This window comes from Rana temporaria, chromosome 7, assembly GCF_905171775.1.
Source record: "Rana temporaria chromosome 7, aRanTem1.1, whole genome shotgun sequence".
Lineage (NCBI taxonomy): Eukaryota > Metazoa > Chordata > Amphibia > Anura > Ranidae > Rana > Rana temporaria.
This window is the reverse complement of record NC_053495.1, coordinates 9,209,534-9,231,795: the sequence shown is the minus strand read 5'-3', so window position 1 is coordinate 9,231,795 and position 22,262 is coordinate 9,209,534. Positions and strand designations below refer to the sequence as shown.

Sequence of the window (22,262 nt, the reverse complement as noted above, 5' to 3'; positions counted from 1 at the left end):
ACCTAACAGAAGAGAGATGGGGAAGCTGATTGATTGAGATTTCAATCGTCATTGAGCCCTTGGACCTCGGGGCCCTCAGGCCAGGGCTGCTGTTAGAAATCATGGCCTACCTGACAAGAGTCCCCATCAGAGCCCCCCTTACAAGAGTCCCCATCAGACCCCCCTTACAAGAGTCCCCATCAGAGCCCCCCTTACAAGAGTCCCCATCAGAGCCCCCCTTACAAGAGTCCCCATCAGACCCCCCTTACAAGAGTCCCCATCAGACCCCCCTTACAAGAGTCCCCATCAGAGCCCCCCTTACAAGAGTCCCCATCAGACCCCCCTTACAAGAGTCCCATCAGAGCCCCCCTTACAGAGTCCCCATCAGACCCCCCTTACAAGAGTCCCATCAGAGCCCCCCTGACAAGAGTCCCCATCAGAGCCCCCCTTACAAGAGTCCCCATCAGACCCCCTTACAAGAGTCCCCATCAGACCCCCCTTACAAGAGTCCCCATCAGAGCCCCCCTTACAAGAGTCCCCATCAGACCCCCCTTACAAGAGTCCCCATCAGAGCCCCCCTTACAAGAGTCCCCATCAGACCCCCCTTACAAGAGTCCCCATCAGAGCCCCTCTTACAAGAGTCCCCATCAGAGCCCCTCTTACAAGAGTCCCCATCAGAGCCCCTCTTACAAGTGTCCCCATCAGAACCCCCCTTACAAGAGTCCCCATCAGAACCCCCCTTACAAGAGTCCCCATCAGAACCCCCCTTACAAGAGTCCCCATCAGAGCCCCTCTTACAAGAGTCCCCATCAGAGCCCCTCTTACAAGAGTCCCCATCAGAGCCCCTCTTACAAGAGTCCCCATCAGAGCCCCTCTTACAAGAGTCCCCATCAGAGCCCCTCTTACAAGAGTCCCCATCAGAACCCCCCTTACAGGAGTCCCCATCAGAACCCCCCTTACAAGAGTCCCCATCAGAACCCCCCTTACAAGAGTCCCCATCAGAGCCCCCCTTACAAGAGTCCCCATCAGAACCCCTCTTACAAGAGTCCCCATCAGAGCCCCTCTTAGAAGAGTCCCCATCAGAGCCCCTCTTACAAGAGTCCCCATCAGAACCCCCCTTACAAGAGTCCCCATCAGAGCCCCCCTTACAAGAGTCCCCATCAGAGCCTCCTTACATCACAGTCCCCATCAAATTCCAGCATACACCAGAGTCCCTCTTACATACAAAGTCCCATGCAATGCAGAGTACCCCCTTACAACAGGGTCCCCTTTAGAGTTCCCTCTTACATTAGAGTCCCTGACAAAACCTCCTTACATCAGAATCCCTATCAAAGTCCTCCTTACATAAGACTCCCCCCTATATCAGAGTCCCTAACAGAATCCCCTCTTACATCAGAGTCCCTGGCAGTGCCCTCTTACTTCAGAGTTACCTTCGGAGTCCCCCCTTACATCAGAGTCACCCCTTAATATCCAGGGCCATCTTTAATATTGATTGGACCCTTGGTATACATTTTCTTGGGCCCTCCCAAATCCACTATTTGCAGGCAGTGCGGGTTTAAGGGGCAGCTGCTTTGGGCACCACGACAATGACTGGGCCCGGGGCAGCTGCCCCTTTGGTCCTGTGTTAGTCCCCCTTTACATGAGTATTACCATCAGAGCCCCCTTGCATCAGGGTCCCCATCGAAACATATTTAGATCAGATTCCCCATCAAACTCCACCATACATCAGAGTTCCCCATACATCAGAGTCCCATTATGAGTATCCAATTACATGAGCGTTCCCCCTTACGACAGGGTCACAATCAGTCTCCTCTTACATTAGAGTCCCTGACAAATCCCCCTTACTTCACAATCCCCATCAAAGTCCTCCTTACATAAGACTCCCCTCTACATCAGAGTCCCTGACAGTGTCCTCTTATTTCAGAGTCACCTTTTCAGCGTCCCCCCCTTATAATCAGAATCCCCATCAGAGTGTACCCATCAGAGCCCCCTTGCATCAGGGTCCCCATCAAACTCCACCATACATCAGAGTCCCATTCAGAGTATCCCCTTACGTGAGCATTCCACCTTACAACAGGGTCACCATCAGAGTCCCCTCTTACATTGGAGTCCCTGACAAAGCCCTCTTACTTCAGAATCACCATCAAAGTCCTCCGAGTCCCCGCTTTCATCAAAGCCTCTTCTTACATCAGAGCCCCTCAGAGAACCCCTTTACATTAGAGTCCCCATTAAAGCCCCCCTTACAATAGAGTTCCCTTCGAAAGTCCCCTCTTATATCAGAATCCCAATCAGAGTCCTCCCTTACATCAGAGTCCCCTATCAGAGCCCACCCTACACTAGAACCCCTCCTTATATGTGGGTCCCCCTTACATCAGGGTCCCCATCAGAACCCCTTTACATCAAAGTCCCCATCAAAATCCATTATATATCAAAGTCCCAGACTCAGGGTACCCCCTTACATGAGAGTCCCCCTTACAACAGGGCCCCCCTAAAGTCCCCCCCAACATTAGAGTCCCACCTTAGACAAGAATCCCCAACAGAACCCCCTCCTAAATTTTTACGTTAGGGCTGAATTTGGCCCGGGGGCCGTAGATGGGGAGACCCGTGTACTAGACTGACCCGATTCCTTATCTTTAGTTCTGATAAATTCCAGAAACGTATCTATGGAAGTCCTTCCAACTCCGTTATACATGTTAAGACCAAAAACACGGATTGTCACAGCTGACACTGACGGGTACAGGCAGGGATGGACTGGCCATTGGGACTACAGGGAGTTTCCCGGTGGGCCGATGGCTCAGTGGGCCGCGTTCAGTGACAGCGGACCGCCGCCCCCCCTCCGCTCCTCTGTCTCTTCCTTCCCGCAGCGCTCACCTTCTCTCCCTCCCCGCAGCGCTAACCTGGGGGGAAGGACCAGAGGAGCAGGGGGGGCGACAGAGGAGCATGGGGGAGGGGACAGACAGCTGACTCAACAGCTATGGCCTGGGAGTTTCTCACTTCTGCCTAATCTTGTCCCATAAGGGGGGGGCACCGAACTGATTCTTTGCCCCGGGGGAAATAATGTCTAGCTTCCCCACTGGTACTGCCTATAAGAGGACCAGTACCAGCCGTTCTACTCTAATAAAGTAGAACGGCAAGTGAAGGGGGAGAGGGGGCTTGGGTGGCCGGGGGGGTGGGGGAGTTGTCCGGCCGCCATGGGAGAGACCTGTCAAGGTGGGCCAGTCTGGATGAAGTCCAGGGCCAAATTTCTGTCCCAGTCCAGCCCTGGGTACAAGGGGAGTTATCGTGGGGGGGGGGGGGGGGCCCTATCAGAACTTTTCTCCGGAGCCCCCCACGCTCTGTAGGTATACCCCTGCTGGTGGACAGGGTCACGACCTTACCTGGCTGATGTTTCTCCTTCAGCTTCAGGTGTGCAAATAAGAGTTGTAATAATTTCCAAACCTATTCCGACAACCTGACGTCACGTGATGGCGAAACGCCCCACCCCCCTCCCCCTGTGCACGCAGCAGCTGCTACGGTCTATGTTGGTGCCATCTGAGTTGTGTCATTTAAAGAGATGACGCACACTGGGATCCCCCTGTAGAAAGACCAGCCTGGATGAGCGCAGAGAGCAACAGAAAAGCCCCTGCAGAGAAAAAAAAAATGCTTCCTTTCCGTAACTAAGTGTGAGGTCATATGGAACTGCGAAACCAGTTTAACAGGAAGGAGAAGAGATCGCAGGGAGGGGGGGGGGGGGGGGGGCACCATGCATGGGCAGGCCGGCTCTGACGCTGCAGGACTACACACCCAATACAGCGCTCCCTGCATGGAGGACGTACAGGCGCTGGTCTACTACCTGGCTGTCATGCTGATCCAGTGGCTTCATTACCTTCTAACGGCCCAGAACAAGCATGCAGAGTACACAGGGCCGCCATCAGGAATTATGGGGCCCCTTACGCAGCTTCAGGCATGGGCCCCCTGGAACAGAGAACCGAGGGGGGGGGGTGCTGCCATCTGAAATTGAGAAGCGGGGGGGCTTGCCGCCGCTAATTGAGAAGCGGGGGGGGGGCCCTTTACAAAAAAAAGGGACCTCTGGCCCCCTTTAATAAAAAAAAATATATATATATATATATATATATATATAAAAGAAATAAAAAAATAACATTTTTTTTATAAAAAAAAGGAGGGTTGCATCCGCAGCCCTGGGACGTCTGGGCCCTTTAATTAAAAAAAAATATATATATAAAAAAAAAGAAAAGTTTGCCCGGGACAGTCCCACATTTTGCAGGTCTGTCTGTCCCGGCCGGGCACCTTCATTCCAGGACAATACAGTCTCCCGGAATGAAACTGACACAGACACCCCCCCCTCCCCCTCGTATATGGGCGTAAAACTGTGGCGGCGTAACGTATATGATTTACGTTACGCCGCCGCAAGTTTTACAGGCAAGTGCTTTATTCACACAGAACTTGCCTGTAAAGTTGCGGCGGCGTAGCGTAAATCACCCAGCGCAAGCCCGTCTAATTCAAATTAGCCGGGTAGGGGGCGTGGAGCATTTAAATTAAGCGCGTTCCCGCGCCGAACGTACTGCGCATGCGCCGTCCGAAAAATATCCCAGGGTGCATTGCTCCAAATGACGTCGCAAGGACGTCATTGGTTTCGACGTGAACGTAAATTTAAAATTTTGACGGGGGAATGACGGCCATACTTAACATTGGTTGCCCCTCATATAGCAGGGGCAACTTTACGCGGCGCAAATCTAACGTAAACGTTGTAACTTCACTGCGTCGACCGCGCGTCCGTTCGGGAATTCGCGTATTTTGCTAATTTGCATACTCGACGGGGAAAACGACGGAGGCGACACCTAGCGGCAAAAAAAAAAAAATTGCATTTAAGATCCGACAGCGTAAGAGCCTTACGCCTGTCGGATCTAATGGATATCTATGCGTAACTGATTCTAAGAATCAGTCGCATAGATACGACGGCCCAAATTAGGACTTACGACGGCGTACATTGCGCTGCGCCGTCGTAAGCCCTTTGAGAATCTGGGCCTTAATCTGTGTATGCAGCCTGGTGAGCCAGGTAAGGGATTGGGGGGGGGGGAGCGTCTCAGACCCTCACCCTGAACCATATAAGGCCACCCAGGCCATTTGTCATCAACATAGAGGGGGCCCCCCTGTCACCTTGACTTCATGATGATGAGAGCAGCAAGGGCCTCTTCTCCACAACCCTGGCCTGGTGGTTTTGGGGGGTCCGTATGTAGGGGGTTTATCCAAATCTGGAAGCCCCCTATAAAAATAAGGGCTCCCCAAGGGGTACATACATACTCATTCACAAAAAAAAAAAAAAATGTCAACTAGAAATAAAAACACCCAAACATTTCACCGCATGAAAGACGAACCTCATGACTAAGGATGTTATTGTAAACCACTGAAGATGCACAGACTCTTACTCCATGGTCACATGACACCATCACCACAATGAATTGGTTATATAAGTGTCAGCTGACTGAACACTGAAATCTTTCACTTAGAGGGGATTTCCATTGCGGGGTGACAAGTTAGGCTGAAATATATTACACACACACACAAACGTGGTGGCGAAATACTGCACATCAACCAATCAGAGCAAAGCATGCACAACATACCTTCCAACTTTTTGAGATGGAATAGAGGGACACCTATGAGCAAAAGTATGCAGGCATAGGCCACACCCCTCGCCACACCCCCTTAACCACTTAAGGACCGCCTCCTGCACATTTACGTCGGCAGAATGGCACGGCTGCGCACAAGCACGTACAGGTACGTCCTGTGCTAGTACCCAGTTATGGGTCGCGGGTGCGCGCCCCGTTCCGAAGCTCCGTGACCGCAGGACCCAATCGCCGCTGGAGTCCCGCAATCGGTCCCCGTAGCTGAAGAACGGGGAGAGCCGCGTGTAAACACAGCTTCCCCGTTCTTCACTGTGGCGGTGGCATCGATCGTGTAATCCCTTTTATAGGGATACACAATCGATGACGTCACACCTACAGCCACACCCCCCTACAGTTGTAAACACAGATGAGGTCACACATAACCCCTTCAGCGCCCCCTTGTGGTTAACTCCCAAACTGCAACTGTCATTTTCACAGTAAACAGTGCATTTTAAATGCATTTTTTGCTGTGATGATGACAATGGTCCCAAAAATGTGTCAAAATTGTCCAAAGTGTCCGCCATAATGTCGCAGTCATGAAAAAAATTGCTGATCGCCACCATTAGTAGTAAAAAAAAAAAAAATGAATAAAAATGCAATAAAACTATCCCCTATTTTGTAAACGCTATAAATTTTGCGCAAACCAATCGATAAACGCTTATTGCGATTTCTTTTTACCAAAAAATAGGTAGAAGAATACGTATCGGCCTAAACTGAGGGAAAAAAAATGTTTTTTTTTATATATTTTTGGGGGATATTTATTATAGCAAAAAGTAAAAAATATTGAATTTTTTTCAAAATTGTCGCTCTATTTTTGTTTATAGCGCAAAAAATAAAAACCGCAGAGGTGATCAAATACCACCAAAATAAAGCTCTATTTGTGGGGAAAAAAAGAAAGTGTGAGACCTCCTGTAATAAAGACCGCTCACTGCTGCTCTATGTCCATGTGCAGGGATGACTGGTCTTGTCCCCGCCCCCTCCTGTGGTTTTCTGTAGTGGGAGGAGCCTTCTGATCTTCGGGCGGATAGGCTTGGAGGGCCCATAAAGTAGAGCGGGCTTTGTCCGTGTCTGCTTTGCATATGCAGAGTGGACATGAACCTGTCACCTGCCCACACTCATTGTGGCCCCTCGACCAGTTACCAAGTCGCTTAAGTGGCCCTCGCTCTTCAAAAGGTTAGGCCACCCCTGCGCTAATGTATCATGAGTTGTAAATATAGCAATTTTTAGCAGGTGTTCCCCCGAGAAAGTTATTTCAAGGGTTCCTCTGTCTTGAAAAGGTTGGAAAAGGCTGGTCCAGGACATCATTTTCTCCTTAAGTTTGAGATGAGGGGCTAGATTCAGGTAGGGGCGCGCATTGTTACGGCGGCGCAGCGTATCGTATTTACGATACGCCCCTGTAAGTTAGAGAGGCAAGTGCCGTATTCACAAAGCACTTGCCTTCTAAGTTACGGCGGCGTAGTGTAAATGGGGCCGGCGTAAGCGCACGTAATGCAAATGAGGATGAGGGGGCGTGTTTTATATTAATTCTTGGTGACCCGACGTGATTGACGTTTTTCCCGAACGGCGCATGCGCCGTCCGTGAAATTTCCCAGTGTGTATTGCTCCAAAGTACGCCGCAAGGACGTCATTGGTTTCGACATGAACGTAAATTACGTCCAGCCCTATTCGCGAACGACTTACGCAAACGACGAAAAAAATAAAAAATTTGACGCCATACTTAACATTGCCTACGCCTCATAATAGCAGGAGCAACCTTACGCTGAAAAAGCCTAATGTAAACGACGCAAAAAAATAGCGCCGGGCGTACGTAAATTTGTGAATCGGCGTATCTAGGTCATTTGCATATTCTACGCCGAAAAACGACGGAAGCGCCACCTAGCTGCCAGCGTAAATATGCACCCTAAGATACGACGGTGTAAGAGACTTACGCCAGTCGCATCTTAGGCTAATGTCGGCGTATCTTGCTTTCTGAATACAGAAAGAAGATACGCCGGCGCAGCTTTGAATTTACGCGGCGTATCTGTAGATACGCCGGCGTAATTCAATGCTGAATCTAGCCCGAGATGTTTTAGTCTGTTCCATAAACATCCAATTCATTCAGTCAGCGGCCTTCATGTTGGGTTGCCACCTTTTCTTCAAGCCAAACCTGAACACTTTAGTGGCCTGGGACACCTTTGGGTGCCCCCAAGGAGAGTAGTAATTCGGTCCGCATAGCGTGCTGCAGCGAACGGTGGGTGTGGCCAAATTGCTCTTGGTGACATCATTGCCCTGCCCCCAGACAGCTGTCTGCAGCTCCCAGACGGTAACAAATTTGTTGACTATCTTGGTTACTTGGGGAGCTACAGCCCGGTCTGAATAATGGCCCAGATTCTCAAAAGAGATACGACGGCGCATCTCCAGATACGCCGTCGTATCTATACGCCTGATTCTTAGAATCAGTTACGCATAAATATTCATTAGATCCGGCAGGCGCAAGTCTCTTACGCCGTCGGATCTTAACTGCAATTTTTTTTTTGCCCGCTAGGTGGCGCTTCCGTCGATTTCCCCGTCGAGTATGCAAATTAGCTAGATACGCGAATTCCCGAACGTACGTGCGGCCGACGCAGGATAAGGTTACAACGTTTACGTTAGGCTTTTCCCGGCGTAAAGTTGCCCCTGGGTCTATGAGGCGCAGCCAATGTTAAGTATGGCCGTCGTTCCCGCGGCGAAAATGTAAAAATTTACGTCGTTTGCGTAAGTCGTCCGTGAATGGGGCTGGACGTCATTTACGTTCACGTCTAAACCAATGACGTCCTTGCGACGTCATTTGGAGCAATGCACACTGGGATATTTTAGGGACGACGTATGCGCAGTTCGTTCGGCGCGGGGACGCGCTTCATTTAAATGAAACACGCCCCCTACCCGCCAAATTTGAATTCCGCCGGGTGATATACGCTACGCCGCCGCCGCAACTTTACAGGCAAGTGCTTTGTGAATAAAGCACTTGCCTGAAAAACTTGCGGCGGCGTAACGTAAATGAGATACGTTACGCCCGCACAGAGATACGCCGATCTCTGTGAATCTGCCCCAATGTGTCCAGGTTTCAGTCCACCTGAAACCCCAACACACGGTTCAAAACCCGGAACTGCCCGGGTGAATCCTGGACAGGTGGTAACCCTACCTTCTTGGCATTAGTTAATCATTTTAATAGAGGAATAAATGTGGACCAGGTGGTGTGTATTATATCCAAGACTGGTGATATTATCTTGGGCCTCTCCGGTAGGTACAAAGCGCGGTTGGTCCTGGTGGATGATGCCCTGGACAGGTGCCATGAGTTTTGCAACTAAAGTTTTGGGTAATTTCACATTGTTCCTTGGTAGCAGCAGATGTGCCCTCAGGCAGTCTTGTGTAAATGTCGTGCCTTCTTCTCTAATCTTCAGGAAGTGGGGTGAGTGGGTGATATGGACACGTAACATGGAAGGGTAACCCCGATGGAGCCCGGAGGAGCTTTTCCTGTCTGGATCTGAGTTATAGCTTCTGGGAACTCTTCTACATTGTTGGGTTTTCTATAAAATGTATTGCATCATTTTTAAGGTGTGGTAATTTGGTGTCAGACGGTATTTGTTAATCTTCTCGGTAAAGTGGAGGCGCTGACATTCCAGTTCATGAGGTTTAAAGGGGTTGTAAAGGTTTAATTTTATTTATTTTTTTTAATAACAAACATACCATACTTACCTCTGCTGTGCAGTTCATTTTGCACAGAGTGGCCCCGATCCTCGTCTTCTGGGGTCCCTCTGCAGCTGTCTCGGCTCCTCCCAGCAAGAGCTACCCCTCCTCTGGGAAGTGCTCTCCCAAGGGGGGTTAGCTTGCGGGCTCACTCCTGTGTGATACACTCGGTGGCCACAGCTGCCCAGTGTACCACCCGGCCCCACCCCCCGGCGCGCTCCCGTGTGATACACTCGGTGGCCACAGCTGCCCAGTGTACCACCCGGCCCCACCCCGTGTGATACACTTGGTGGCCACAGCTGCCCAGTGTACCACCCAGCCCCACCCCCCGGCGCGCTCCCGTGTGATACACTCGGTGGCCACAGCTGCCCAGTGTACCACCCCCCGGCGCGCTCCCGTGTGATACACTCGGTGGCCACAGCTGCCCAGTGTACCACCCGGCGCGCTCCTGTGTGATACACTCGGTGGCCACAGCTGCCCAGTGTACCCCCCGGCGCGCTCCCGTGTGATACACTCAGTGGCCACAGCTGCCCAGTGTACCACCTTGCCCCCACCCCCCGGCGCGCTCCCATGTGATACACTCAGTGGCCACAGCTGCCCAGTGTACCACCCGGCCCCACCCCCCGGCACGCTCCCGTGTGATACACTCGGTGGCCACAGCTGCCTAGTGTACCACCCCCCGGCGCACTCCCGTGTGATACACTCGGTGGCCACAGCTGCCCAGTGTACCACCCGGCGCGCTCCTGTGTGATACACTCGGTGGCCACAGCTGCCCAGTGTACCCCCCGGCGCGCTCCCGTGTGATACACTCAGTGGCCACAGCTGCCCAGTGTACCACCTTGCCCCCACCCCCCGGCGCGCTCCCATGTGATACACTCAGTGGCCACAGCTGCCCAGTGTACCACCCGGCCCCACCCCCCGGCACGCTCCCGTGTGATACACTCGGTGGCCACAGCTGCCTAGTGTACCACCCCCCGGCGCACTCCCGTGTGATACACTCGGTGGCCACAGCTGCCCAGTGTACCACCCGGCGCGCTCCTGTGTGATACACTCGGTGGCCACAGCTGCCCAGTGTACCACCCGGCCCCACCCCCCGGCGCGCTCCCGTGTGATACTCAGTGGCCACAGCTGCCCAGTGTACCACCTTGCCCCCACCCCCCGGCGCGCTCCCGTGTGATACACTCAGTGGCCACAGCTGCCCAGTGTATCACCCGGCCCCACCCCCCGGCACGCAGTGTCATTGATTTGATTGACAGCAGTGGGAGCCAATGGCTGCACTGCTATTAATCATCCAATGAAGAGCCCACAAGAGCTGGGGGAAAGCAACGTGGGATCGCGCCCACAGAGATTTGGGGCTCAGGTAAGTAAAACGGGGGCTGGGGGGGGGGGGCGCGGTGACTGCAAGGTGTTTTTTCACCTTAATGCATAAAAGGGGTTGTAAAGGTACAAATTTTTTCCCCCCTAAATAGCTTCCTTTACCTTAGTGCAGTCCTCCTTCACTTACCTCATCCTTCCATTTTGCTTTTAAATGTCCTTATTTCTTCTGAGAAATCCTCACTTCCTGTTCTTCTGTCTGTAACTCCACACAGTAATGCAAGGCTTTCTCCCTGGTGTGGAGTGTCGTGCTCGCCCCCTCCCTTGCACTACCGGAGAGTCAGGACGCTCTCTACGTTGCAGATAGAGAAAGGAGCTGTGTGTTAGTGGGCGTCCTGACTCACCTGTAGTCCAAGAGAGGTCTCAGATTACACTCAGCAACCTGCTCTATGTGTGACATCAGATCTCCACCCTCCACCTGCTGGAGCCGAGAAATGCTGTTAATATGAATCTAGACTTTGAGCAGCTGTGAGTGAGTGAGAGAGAGACTTGTAAAGTGCAACACATGCGTACTGAATCGCCTCTGGGCGCTGTATCCATATCATGGGTAAGGAACCCCTTGACCTCAGAAGAGATGGGTTTTAATCCTTCTCCTGAAGGCCAAGTGGTCTGAATCCAGTCGGATGGTGGTTGGTAGTGCATTCCACAGGCGAGGTCCTTGGACTGCAAATCTTCGATCTCCTTTGGACTTGTATCTGGCTTTGGGTATCGGGAGGAGGTTTTGATTGGTGGATCGCAGAATGCGATTGGGGTTATGGGCTTTTATTTTTTCGCATAGATATTGGGGGGCGTTTCCTTGAATACACTTATGTATTAGACAAAGTGCCTTGAAAGTGATTCTGGGCCAGATTCACAAAGAGATACGACGGTGTATCTACATATACACCATCGTATCTCTGACTTACATTGGTCCTATCTATGCGCCCGATTCATAGAATCAGATACGCATAGATAGGGCTTAGATCCGACAGTGTTACAATGTGTTACACTGTCGGATCTTATTTTCGATTTAAAAATGGCGCCAGGGGCGTTCCCGCTGATTTACCTTGAATAATATGTAAATCAGCGAGATACGCAAATTCACGAACGTACGCGGACCCGACGCAGTCTTCTTACGACGTTTCCGTAGCGGCTTTCCCGGCGTATACTTACCCCTGCTTTTATCAGGCGCAGCCAATGTTAAGTATAGCCGGCGTTCCCGCGTCGAATTTGAATTTTCTAACGTCGTTTGCGTACGCCGATTCACAAACACGCGCGTCGCAAGTCACGCTCACGTCGAAACCACTGACGTTCTAGTGACGTCAGTGGGAGCAATGCACGCAGGGAAATTCCCCGGACGGCGCATGCGCATTTAAATCGGCGCGGGAACGCGCCTGATTTAAATAGTACACTCCCCCTAGCCGCGGAATTTGAATTCCGCCGGGGGATTTAGGATCCGCCGCCGCAAGTTTGGAGGTAAGTGGTTTGTGAATTAGCCACTTGCCTCTCAAACTTGCGGGAGCGGATCTTAAATCACGTAGATCGAGCGGATCTATAGATCCGCTGATCTACGTGAATCTGGCCCTCTGTCTTTTACTGGCAACCAATGAAGGGATCTCTGTAGAGGACAGAGGGGTTGCAAACAGGTAAAACTTACACGTTTCGTCTCTGTGCATCACCTGAGGCCAGCCACTTCACTGGGTATATGTAAGGATTTACCACCACTTTAACTACAGAAGACAGGAAATCTGAGAACTTTTATTTATTTTATTCGTTTTCATGTTGTATACAGAACGGTAAAGTCCTGACATCGGAGAACCATTCTATTTAAACCTGTAATAAAAAGAACTACAACAAAAGGATATACATGTATAATAAAACATGACACATGGCTCACACAAATAACTTGTCGACACAGAAGAATTATAACCTTGAAGTTTCTACATATCCCCCTACCTGGCAGTGATACAAGGGAAGTTTAATACAGAATTCTGCTGAAAACAAAGCTAATGTTGGGTAGGTGGTGGATTAGGGGCCGTGTAGTGAGTGTACAGCTTGTATAACAGTGTAAATATGCTGACCCCTCAAAATAACTCAACACACAGCCATTAATGTCTAAACCGCTGCCAACAAAAGTGAGTACACCCCCCTAAGTGAAAATGTCCAAATTGGGCCCAATCAGCCATTTTCCCTGCCAGGTGTCATGTGACTCGTTAGTGTTACAAGGTCTCAGGTGTGAATGGGGAGCAGGTGTGTTAAATTTGGTGTTATCGCTCTCACTCTCTCATACTGGTCACTGGAAGTTCAACATGGCACCTCATGGCAAAAAACTGAAAAAAAAAAAAAAGAAAAGAACGGTGGCCAAGACCATGCAGCGGTTTAATAGGACGGGTTCCCTCTCAAAACAGACCTGGCCATGGTTGACCAAAGAAGTTGCGTGTAGGTGCTCAGCGTCATAGCCAGACGTAATCCCTTCAGTGTTGTCACATGAAAAGATAGAATAAAATTATTTACAACATTTTTTTCACTTGCCTGTAAGGCCAGCTCCCCTCCGCCCAATCAATTAGCAGTAAAACCAATAACACACAAAAATAAACAAAAACACAAAAAAATACCACCCTCAGCCTGACTTCTATGATGTCACAGTGCCTTTACCGGGTACTTGAACTCCCAGGAGGAAGCATCCCAACCCATTGAAGGAGTTCATTCTTGCTGCATTTCAAGTGGCCAGTGAGGGGCGCTGACGTCACCGGCATTATCTGGAAGCCAGAGCCAATGAGTTTTTATTTTACTTCTTGTAAAAACTTTATTGTTTAAGTGTTATTCACAAGTTATTGTGGGCAGTGGGGGGCGGAAGGGAAGCAGACCCTCTACTTGCATGGAAGCTTTAAGCAGCTCTTAACAGAACAAATTTCTCCACTGGAAGATTTCCTCTCTGTACCTGTTCCAGGACAAATAGAGAGGATCAACCTTCCCAATAGGGGGAGGGGGGACACAGACGGCATTAGAAACTGGACAGGGATTCCAACCTCTCACTTCTCCATCCAAAGCAAAAAAGGTTCTAGCTATAGAGACACGATGGGGGAGATTTACTAAATCTGGAGAGACCAAAATCTGGTGCAGCTCTGCATAGAGGCCAAATCGGCCTCCAGTTTTCTTTTTTGTCAAAGCTTAAAGGGGTTGTAAACCCTCCTGTTTTTTCACCTTAAGGCCCCTTTACCACTGGGGCGGGAGAGGCAGTGGCGGTAAAGCACCCCTTTACCGCTAATTTCGCGGCACTATTCGGCCGCTAGCGGGGCGGCCCCCCCCCCGCTAGCAGCCGAAAAAGGGTTAAAAACCACCGTGAAGCACCTCTGCAGAGGCATATTGCCGGCGGTATTGCCGCAGTGTCCCATTGCTTTCAATGGGCAAGAGCGGCGGAAGAGCGGTAAACACACTGCTCCTTCACCGCTCCAAAGATGCGGCTAGCAGGACTTTTTTCAAGTCCTGCTAGCGCACCGCTTAAGTGTGAAAGCCCTCGGGCTTTCACACTGGAGAAACAGCAGCCTCTGTTTCAGGTCGGTTTGCAGGCGCTATTTTTTGCGCAATAGCGCCTGAAAACCGCCACAGTTTAGAAGGGGTCTAATGCATCCTCTGCATTAAGGTGAAAAAAACTTCTGGCAGCCATTGGCTCCCGCTGCTGTCAATCAAATCCAATGATGGGGGGCGGGGCCGAGTGCTATGGACACCAAATGCTGGACTCAGAAGTGCGTCTGCAAGGTAACCCCACGAAAGAGTACTTCTCCTAGGCCGGGGTCATCTAATGTGGGGAGGAGCCGCAGAGGGACCCCAGAAATGGAGGATCGGGGCTACACTGTGCAAAACAAACTGCACAGTGGCGGTAAGCATGATATGCTCGTTATTAAAAAAAAAAAACCTTTAAGGATACAAAGTATCCTTACATTGATCGTTTATTTCCCTTGAATAAAATACATGTGACAGGAAGCTGATGTATAAATGCAATGAGCTGATGAATGGCGCCACCAGCAGGACACGGGAATATCCGCTCTGGGTGGAGCTTCCCATTGCCATACATGTACTGCATTCCAATGCTAATGAGCTTCATAATGTCTTCCAGGGAATTGTGGATCATCCAGAATTATCATCCAGAGCTGCGCAACCATCGCATGCCCTGAATCAACACAGGAAATGGAATAATGCGATTATTTCCCGCCACTGTAATTAGTGTCAGAACCTGTAGTATTACTTTAATTGAACAAGCCGAAGATAGAAGATTTTGTACTTCGCAGTTTTAGTAAATCAGCCCCAATGCGTTCTGTTCAGTAGTGATGCACACGTGCGTTGAAACTATGCAGTGCGTACGTGACTAGTCATGTAACTGGGTTTACCTCAGCAGTTGTTCAGCAAGGGTAGGGAGACTACAGAGTTTGACATAGAGGCTGACATTAAAGAAAAATTGAATAAACCCACAGTCACATTAAAAAAAAATATATAATATATATATATATATATATATATATATATATATATATATATATATATATATATAAAACACTCCAAAAATATGTTCTAAATTATTATAACTATTTTGGGTGCTAAACTTTGTGAAAAAAAAAAAAAAAAATCATGAGCAAAAAAACAAAAAAACATATGATACTAGGTTAAAATGCTCTTTTTGCTTACATGACACACACATTATATATATATCCCCAAACAAAAGTGCGTTTTTACTGCGGATGGATGCGAGTGCGGGAATTGCTGCGATTCCCGTATCCGCAGCCAGTCGCAGAGATGTGAACGTAGGGTAACCGATTAAGCTAAAATAAGCACAGCTGCTTCAGTTTTAGTAAATTCCCCCGTTATGTTAAAAAAAATAGATAAAATTAAAAAATTACATGTTTTCTCCAGTTTAAAGCGGAGCTACACACAAAAATGGAACCTCCGCTTTTCAGATCCCTCCCCCCCTCCAGTGTCACATTTGGCACCTTTCAGGGGGGAGAGGGGTGCAGATACCTGTCCAATACAGGTATTTGCACCCACTTCCGGGCATAGATGGCTGCAGAATCTGCGGGGGTCTATGCCACTCCCCCCCCGCTGTCTTCTGAGAAACACACAGGTCCCAGAAGAAAGCGGGGACCAGTGAGGACGTGCAGCGCGACTCGCGCATGCACAGTATGGAACCGGGAAGTGAAGCTGCAACGCTTTGGCTGCCGACATCGCGGGCACCCTGGACAGGTAAGTGTCCATTTATTAAAGTGGAGGTTCACCCTAAAACAATTATCTAACATTACATCCAGCATACTAACAACATGTACAGAATGCAGGTCTTTTTTTTTCGCCGTACATACCGTTATATTGTTAATTTCTCCCCGGCGTCTGATTCCCGCGGGACTGGGCGTTCCTATCCCTGGGTTAGATGTCACCAGTGCGCGTCACCAGTTTTCCGTAAATAGCCGACCTGCGAGTCGGCGCTATATGGCGCCTGCGCAGTCAGCTCTACACGGCGGGCGCAGGCGCCGTATAGCGCCGACTCGCAGGTCGGCTATTTACGGAAAACTGGTGACGCGCCTTGTGCGCCATGGGAATTTTTTCACCAGACGTCATTCATCTAACCCATGGATAGGAACGTCCAATCCCGCGGGAATCAGAACCCGGGGAGAAATTAACAATATAACTGTATGTACGGGGAAAAAAAAAAAAACCTGCATACTGTATATGTCGTTAGTATGCTGGATGTAATGTTAGATAATTGTTTTAGGGTGAACCTCCACTTTAAAAAAAGTCAGCAGCTGCAGTATTTGTAGCCGCTGGCTTTTAATATTTTTAAGTAAATTTAAAAATGCCCAGCAGTATTAAAATAAAAAACCCAGTCTTCAACCTGGTGTGGTCTTTCTGCCACTAGATGGCTCTGGGCTGCCTGACGACTCACTTCCTCTGAGCTTTGGTTGTCATGGACACGCCCCCTCTAGGGAAGGGTCGTCAGGTTGGTATCACTGCATTGAATGGAGATGGGTAGTGCAGCAGTAAGAACTCCGCTCTGCCACTGGAGAAGACAAAGGATTTGTGATGTCACTGGACCAGCCAGCCCCTTGGGAAAACAAGGTGGGCATTTTATTAAAGAGCATGGGGGCGATTTAAACTGGAGTTCTGCTTTAAATATACCCACTTCAGCTATTCTGGTTGAGAATCCAGTGCTGCCATTGGCTGCTGGCAAGCAGATGATACAGGCAAACTATGGAAGAGCAGGAATGTGCCAAGTCTATAAATGCCAGTGTTAGATCAGCCGATTCCTCAGTGGTCCCAGAACCGGCACATTTCAGAGGGCACCAATCTCCCCCCCAAATGTCCGGTCTGTATCAGGGATATTGGCCAACCATCTCTGCGGTTCAGAAGCCCTCTCTATGCCTTTACCGAATCCCATTCCAGCAGACCACTCACACGTTCTCTAGGTCGGCTTGCTCCCAGAAAGCAAATGCTAATCGCCGCAAGTCCCTTCCCAAACTGGGCCGGTTTTCCAAGTCGTCGTAGAGGGACGTCACGATTTCCAGCTTCCTGTAGTCTCGAGGCTTCACTAGACTTCGGACCATCTGGAGGCAGCACTCTTTCAGGGTAAAAACTGAAGGGAAAAAGAAAAGAAAGAACACAATATAATAATTCAGGGAATGCCTAAAGTTGACAATATGGGTAGAGACGTGCGTTCTGCTCACTTGCGCAAAAATGTTTACACCGCGACCGTCGGAGCTTTAACTTTGGGGTGTCTGGGAGGAATAACAACCCCACTGTTGGTACCCCTGGGGGGGGGGGGATAATAACTCCACTGTTGGTACCCCTGGGAGGGGGGGGGGGGATAGCAACCCCCACTGTTGGTACCCCTGGGAGGAATAACAACCCCACTGCTGGTACCCCTGGGAGGAATAACAACCCCCACTGTTGGTACCCCTGGGGGGGGAATAACAACCCCACTGTTGGTACCCCTGGGGGGGGGGGGGAATTACCCCATTTCTGGTACCCCTGGGAGGAATAACTAACCCCACTGTTGGTAAACCTGGGGGGGGGGGAATAACAACCCCCACTGTTGGTACCCCTGGGGGGGGGGGGGGGGAACACAACAACCCCATTGCTGGCACCCCTGGGGGGGGGGATAATAACCCCATTTCTGGTACCCCTGGGAGGAACAACAACCCCCACTTTTGGTACCCCTGGGAGGAACAACAACCCCCACTGTTGGTACCCCTGGGAGGAACAACAACCCCCACTGTTGGTACCCCTGGGAGGAACAACAACCCCCACTATTGGTACCCCTGGGGGGGGATAATAACCCCACTGTTGGTACCCCTGGGGGGGGGAGGGGAATAAGAACCCCATTGCTGGTACCCCTGGGAGGAATAACAACCCCCACTGTTGGTACCCCTGGGAGGAATAATAACCTCATTGTTAATATCCCTGGGGGAATAATATAACCCCACTGTTGGTATCCCTGGGGGTCGGGGGGGGGGGAATAATAACACCACTGTTGGTATCCCTGGGGGGGGGGATAATAACCCCATTGTTGGTATTCCTGGGAGGAATAACCCCATTGTTGGTATTCCTGGGAGGAATAACCCCATTGATGGTACCCCTGGGGGGAATAATAACACCACTGTTGGTATCCCTGGGGGGGGGGGGGGGATAATAACCCCATTGTTGGTATTCCTGGGGGGGAATAATAACCACATTGTTGGTATCAGTTGGAGAAAATGATGTCTCATATCAAATGGGAGGAATATGCCACAGGGGACGGATAAAGACAGGCTAAGGGCCGCATCTGGCCCCTGTGCCACAGTTTGGAGACCCCTGGTCTAGGTTCTCTTTTCTGTTCTCCCTCTCCATACATTGTATGCGATTACATCAGAGAACCTGAGACCGGAGGGGCAGGAAAGAAAGCAGTTTCCAGGTACGGGTCAGACAGCATGAAGGAATCCCGCAGGGGCACAAAATGAGGAATTACTGGTTATTCTTCTTCCCTTATGTCAGCATTTAACCTTCGCAGTGTGGAGGAGAGTTTGGCGTCACTAAATAGAACTCTGCAATCATAGAACTTGCCGATTGGCAGCTCTAGCTCCGATTTATGTGCATTGGAGCGCTGCAGAGAGACCACTGCTTCCATACAGAGAGAGCAAGGATCCTGCTCTGCCGCATATTGCCGGCCTGGGACGGGGATCACATGCGGTGTTGGATGTAGAATGGCGCGTGTTCAGTTACCTGGCAGATAGATGTTCACAGCCGGCGGCGGTCCGTCACCATAGGGGGTCGGAATGTACATTTCCTGCTCGTTTACCAGCATTGCCACATCCGTCTCCGCTTCACGGAACAACCAGATATGATCTACAAGACGGAGGGAGAAGAAAAGAGGGGTCACTGAAGAGTCGCGCCTGATAACCGCAGAGTATTCTAATGGCGGGTACATACTCCATGCAGGAGAGCGTCCAGCATCCCTGCCACCTCTGCTGATAGCGCCCTAATATTTATTTTTATGTTTTGCTGCCTGTGTCCCAGTGGTGAGATTTCCCCTAACTTCCTGCCCCTGAGACACAACAGGAAGTGAGAGGAGATCTCTCCAAAGCGAGACCAATTCCCATTTTAGGCTCACACTGGCAGCAGCCTCAATCACCTCTCTGAAAATCGATCCCTGGGAAGTCACTCTGCAGAGGGGCGGCAGAGCAGAGCCCCCCCCTTCTCTCCCCCCCAGGGGTACAACACCAGATCCCCCTCTCTCTTCTCCCCCCCCCCGGGGTACAACACCAGATCCCCCTCTCTCTTCTCTCCCCCCCCCCAGGGGTACAACACCAGATCCCCCACTCTCTTCTCTCCCCCCCCCCAGGGGTACAACACCAGATCCCCCACTCTCTTCTCCCCCCCCCCCAGGGGTACAACACCAGATCCCCCACTCTCTTCTCTCCCCCCCCCCAGGGGTACAACACCAGATCCCCCACTCTCTTCTCTCCCCCCCCCCAGGGGTACAACACCAGATCCCCCACTCTCTTCTCCCCCCCCCCCCCAGGGGTACAACACCAGATCCCCCTCTCTCTTCTCTCCCCCCCCCCCAGGGGTACAACACCAGATCCCCCTCTCTCTCTTCCCCCAGGGGTACAACACCAGATCCCCCCTCTCTCTCTTCCCCCAGGGGTACAACACCAGATCCCCCCTCTCTCTCTTCCCCCAGGGGTACAACACCAGATCCCCCCTCTCTATTCCCCCCCCCAGGGGTACAACACCAGATCCCCCCTCTCTCTCTTCCCCCAGGGGTACAACACCAGATCCCCCCTCTCTATTCCCCCCCCCAGGGGTACAACACCAGATCCCCCCTCTCTCTTCCCCCACCCCCCCCCCCCCCCAGGGGTACAACACCAGATCCCCCCTCTCTCTCCCCCCCCCCCCAGGGGTACAACACCAGATCCCCCTCTCTCCTCCCCCAGGGGTACAACACCAGATTCCCCTCCCCCTCGTACCCCGGTAGGTGTTCATCATCCGTCCTGTCCCGGGTGGGATGGACGGGTAGGGCTGCGGCTCCCCCTTGAAGTTCATCCATATCGGCTGCACCAAGCGGGGGCTCCGGTTACAGAACACCACCTGGATGAGCTCCCGGCTGTTGATGGAGCGGAGCGTACGAAGGTTGGGAGGCGGCGGGCTGATTTCCTGCGGCATCCCGAGGCTTCGGAGTGCTTACTAGGCCGGAGACGCGCATCACCATAGCAACCGGAAGCTGCACGTACGCAGCGCCCGATGTCACACTCTCTGGGCGCTCCTATTGGCCAAATTTTGCGTCGAACGTCGCGCTCCACGCTCAGGAATTAAACGTCACGCGCCTCGTGTTGGCGTAAGGAATTCTGGGAGTCGTAGTAACCCAGCAGCCAGAAGGTGGGCGGGGCAATCTATTAAAGTGTCACTCCAGATTGTTTAAAGTGGAGGTTCACCCGGAAATGTTAATTTTTAACATTAGATTGAGGCTCATTTCGTAAAGGGGAATCGGGTAGTTTTTTTTAAAATCGAAGCAGTACTTACCGTTTTAGAGAGCGATCTTCTCCGCCGCTTCCGGGTATGGGCTGCGGGACTGGGCGTTCCTATTTGATTGACAGGCTTCCGACAGGCTTCCGACGGTCGCATCTATCGCGTCACGATTTTCCGAAAGTAGCCGGACGTCGGTGCGCAGGCGCAGTATAGAGCCGCACCGACGTTCGGCTTCTTTCGGCTACTCGTGACGCGATGGATGCGACCGTCGGAAGCCTGTCAATCAAATAGGAACGCCCAGTCCCGCAGCCCATACCCGGAAGCGGCGGAGAAGATTGCTCTGTAAAACGGTAAGTACGGCTTCGATTTAAAAAAAAACTACTCGATTCCCCTTCACAAAATGAGCAGGAATCTAAGGTTAAAAGTTATTTTTAGGGTGAACTCCCTCTTTAAGGTAGATAGTAAGGTGAAAAAACATATTGGGGTAGATTCAGGTAGCTTTTACGGCGGCGTATCTCCAGATTCGCCGCCGTAATTTCAAATCTGCGCTGGCGTATCGTTACGCCGATTCTCAAAGGCAGATACGCTTAAAAAATAGGCTTCCTCCGCCGACGTAACTTGAATGCGGCGGCGTAGAATTGTGTGCAATATTACGTTGGCCGCTAGGGGCGCTTCCGTTGTTTTCGGCGTAGAATATGCAAATTACCTAGATACGCCGATTCACAAACGTACGTACGGCCGGCGCAATTTATTTACGTTAGGCTTTTTCGGCATAAGGCTGCTCCTGCTATTAGGAGGCGCAGCCAATGTTAGGTATGGACGTTGTTCCCGCTTCGAAATTTGAATTTTTTACGTTGTTTGCGTAAGTCGTTCGCGAATAGGGCTGGACGTAATTTACGTTCACGTCGAAACCAATACGTCGTTGCAGCGTACTTGGGAGCAATGCACACTGGGATATGTACATGGACGGCGCATGCGCCGTTCGTAAAACACGTCAATCACGTCAGGTCATCACACATTAGCATAAAACACGCCCCCCTTCCACATTTGAATTACGCGGGCTTACGCCCGCCCCATTTACGCTACGCCACCGCAACTTACGGAGCAAGTGCTTTGTAAGAAGAAGCGCAGGTACATGAATCTAGCCCATTTTTGTTATTTTCGATATAATAAGTGCAAATTATTTAGTCACATCACCCCCTGCCTCCACCCCCTCTGCCACCAACACCCCCTGCCTCTACCCCCCTCTGCAGTGCCACAATCTCTCTCTGCCTCCAATCACCCCCTGCCTCCATCCCCCTCTGCCACCAACACCCCCTGCCTCTACCCCCCTCTGCAGTGCCACAATCTCTCTCTGCCTCCAATCACCCCCTGCCTCCAATCTCCCCCAGGCCCCCTGCTCCAATCACCCCCTGCCTCCATCCCCCTCTGCGGTGCCACCAACAACCCATGTCTCCATCCCCTACCCTCTGCAGTGCCACCATCCCCCTCTGCAGTGCCACCAACACCCCCTGCCTCCAATCACCCCCTGCCACTAACACCCCCTGCCTCCACTCTCCCCCTGCCTCCTACCCT

The 22,262-nt window shown here is 51.1% G+C and overlaps 1 protein-coding gene across 1 annotated transcript in view; it reads right to left on the bottom strand.

Annotated features, from left to right (window-relative positions):
- Positions 1-20,481, bottom strand: part of LOC120946165 (interleukin-1 receptor-associated kinase-like 2) — a 49,054-nt gene extending 28,573 nt beyond the window's left edge. The window contains 3 exon segments of the mRNA XM_040360976.1: positions 17,141-17,316; positions 18,942-19,064; positions 20,189-20,481. Coding sequence (XP_040216910.1) covers positions 17,141-17,316; positions 18,942-19,064; positions 20,189-20,384 — 495 coding nt within the window. The 5' untranslated portion in view covers positions 20,385-20,481.
- Positions 20,482-22,262: the final 1,781 nt, after the last annotated feature.